At 40.1% G+C, this 2,500-nt stretch overlaps 1 protein-coding gene across 1 annotated transcript in view; it reads left to right on the top strand.

Annotated features, from left to right (window-relative positions):
• The window catches only part of LOC308369906 (serine/threonine-protein kinase PAK 3-like), a gene marked incomplete at its 5' end in the record, with an annotated part of 19,166 nt that overhangs the window by 10,919 nt on the left and 5,747 nt on the right, over positions 1–2,500 (top strand). The window contains one exon of the mRNA XM_080844466.1: positions 1,445–1,493. Coding sequence (XP_080700592.1) covers positions 1,445–1,493 — 49 coding nt within the window. The remainder of the gene's footprint in view (positions 1–1,444; positions 1,494–2,500) is intronic.

Below are 2,500 nucleotides of genomic sequence, written 5' to 3' on the forward strand. Positions count from 1 at the left end.
ATTTCCAACCTTGTCAATGTCTTGACTATATTTTCTATTCATTTTGCAACTCATTTGATAAATACAAGTGAGAGTTTTCATGGAAAACATGAAATTGTCTGGGTGACCCCAAACTTTTGAGCGGTAGTGTACATACTGTACATACATACACACATACATACATACATACACACACACACACACACACACACACACACACACACACACACACACACACACACACACACACACACACACACACACAATTACATACATACACACACGCATACACACACACATACTGTACATACATTCTCACATACATACATACTGTACATACATACATACATACATACATACATACATACATACATACATACATACATACATACATACATACATACATACATACATACATACATACAGTACATACATTCATACAAATGTATATTATATTGCACAGTACTCACTTCTGCTATAGTTTTTTATAGTTTTATTGTATTGAATGGATATGTGCTATGTGCTACACACACACACACACACACACACACACACACACACACACACACACCCACACACACACACACACACATATGTGCTATGATACTGATGTATTGGAAAGTTTGATCTGAAGCAGATCTGAATTCTCGTGTGTAAAATCCTTTCTGAAGAGGATCTGAATTCTCGTGTGTAAAGTGCTATCTGAAGCGGATCTGAATTCTCATGTGTAAAGCTATCTGAAGCGGATCTGAATTCTCATGTGTAAAGCTATCTGAAGCAATCTGAGTTCTCGTGTGTAAAGTGCTATCTGAAGCAGATCTGAATTCTCATGTGTAAAGTTTATCTAAAGCGGATCTGAGTTCTCGTGTGTAAAGTGCTATCTGAAACAGATCTGAATTCTCATGTGTAAAGCTATCTGAAGCGGATCTGAATTCTCGTGTGTAAAGTGCTATCTGAAGCGGATCTGAATTCTCGTGTGTAAAGCTATCTGAAGCAGATCTGAGTTCTCATGTGTAAAGCTATCTGAAGCAATCTGAGTTCTCGTGTGTAAAGTGCTATCTGAAGCAGATCTGAATTCTCATGTGTAAAGTTTATCTAAAGCGGATCTGAGTTCTCGTGTGTAAAGCTATCTGAAGCAGATCTGAGTTCTCATGTGTAAAGCTATCTGAAGCGGATCTGAATTCTCGTGTGTAAAGTGCTATCTGAAGCGGATCTGAATTCTCGTGTGTAAAGCTATCTGAAGCAGATCTGAGTTCTCATGTGTAAAGCTATCTGAAGCAATCTGAGTTCTTGTGTGTAAAGTGCTATCTGAAGCAGATCTGAATTCTCATGTGTAAAGTTTATCTAAAGCGGATCTGAGTTCTCGTGTGTAAAGTGCTATCTGAAACAGATCTGAATTCTCATGTGTAAAGTTGATCTAAAGCAGATCTGAGTTCTCGTGTGTAAAGTTTAATTTCGCCCACAGTGCTTCTGGGACCGTCTACACAGCCATTGACATCGCCACTGGACAGGAGGTACATCCCTCTCTCTCTCTCTCCCCACCTTTCCTCGAAACATCCCTCTCTTTATCTCTATACATGGATGAGGAGAAACCTACTGTCTGGAGGAGAAAGCTGCCACATTGTGTTAGAAACTGTCTCCAGTGAGCAAAAGTGTGAACGAGCGAATTCGAAATACAAGAACTAACTATCGACACCTCTCTATTCTTTGCATTAATATATCTCTCTAGTATTTCGAAACAATAATATCAGTCAATATAGAATGTTGTTGTTTTGTTTAATCAGTTAATGCTAGTGAATCCTAATTTGACATGAATATAGTGAATGCATCGGGTGCATCACACAATATTTATCATTTGGGCAAATTTCCAATGGGCCCCCCACACATGCCACTCCTCTTGGGGATAAGCCCCCCATTTCTTGTATCCCTGGAAACGCTCCTGTTGTTGTCCCCTCGAATAAATACATCCCACTCTCTCTCTCTCTCTCTCTCTCTACTGAAACATGAAACATCCCTCTCTCCCTCTCCTTGAAACATCCCTCTCTTTAACTCTCTCTCCCCCTCCTCAAAACATCTCTTTCTTTATCTCTCTCTGCTCAAAACACCCCTCTCTCCCTCTCTCTCTCTCTACTGAAACATCCCTCTCTGTAACTCTCTCTCCTCAAAACATCTTTCTTTATCTCTTTCTCTCTCTGCTCAAAACATCCCTCTCTCTCTCTCTCTCTCTCTCTCTCTACTGAAACATCCCTCTCTTTAACTCTCTCTCCTCAAAACATCTTTCTTTATCTCTTTCTCTCTCTACTGAAACATCCCTCTCTTTAACTCTCTCTCCTCAAAACATCTTTCTTTATCTCTTTCTCTCTCTGCTCAAAACATCCCTCTCTTTCTCTCTCTCTCTCTCTCTACTGAAACATCCCTCTCTCTATCTCTCTCTCCCTCTCCTCGAAACATCCCTCTCTCTCTCTCTCTCTCTCTACTGAAACATCCCTCTCTTTATCTCTCTCTCCCTCTCCTCAAAACA

This window comes from Sprattus sprattus (assembly GCF_963457725.1).
Source record: "Sprattus sprattus genome assembly, chromosome: 1".
Lineage (NCBI taxonomy): Eukaryota > Metazoa > Chordata > Actinopteri > Clupeiformes > Clupeidae > Sprattus > Sprattus sprattus.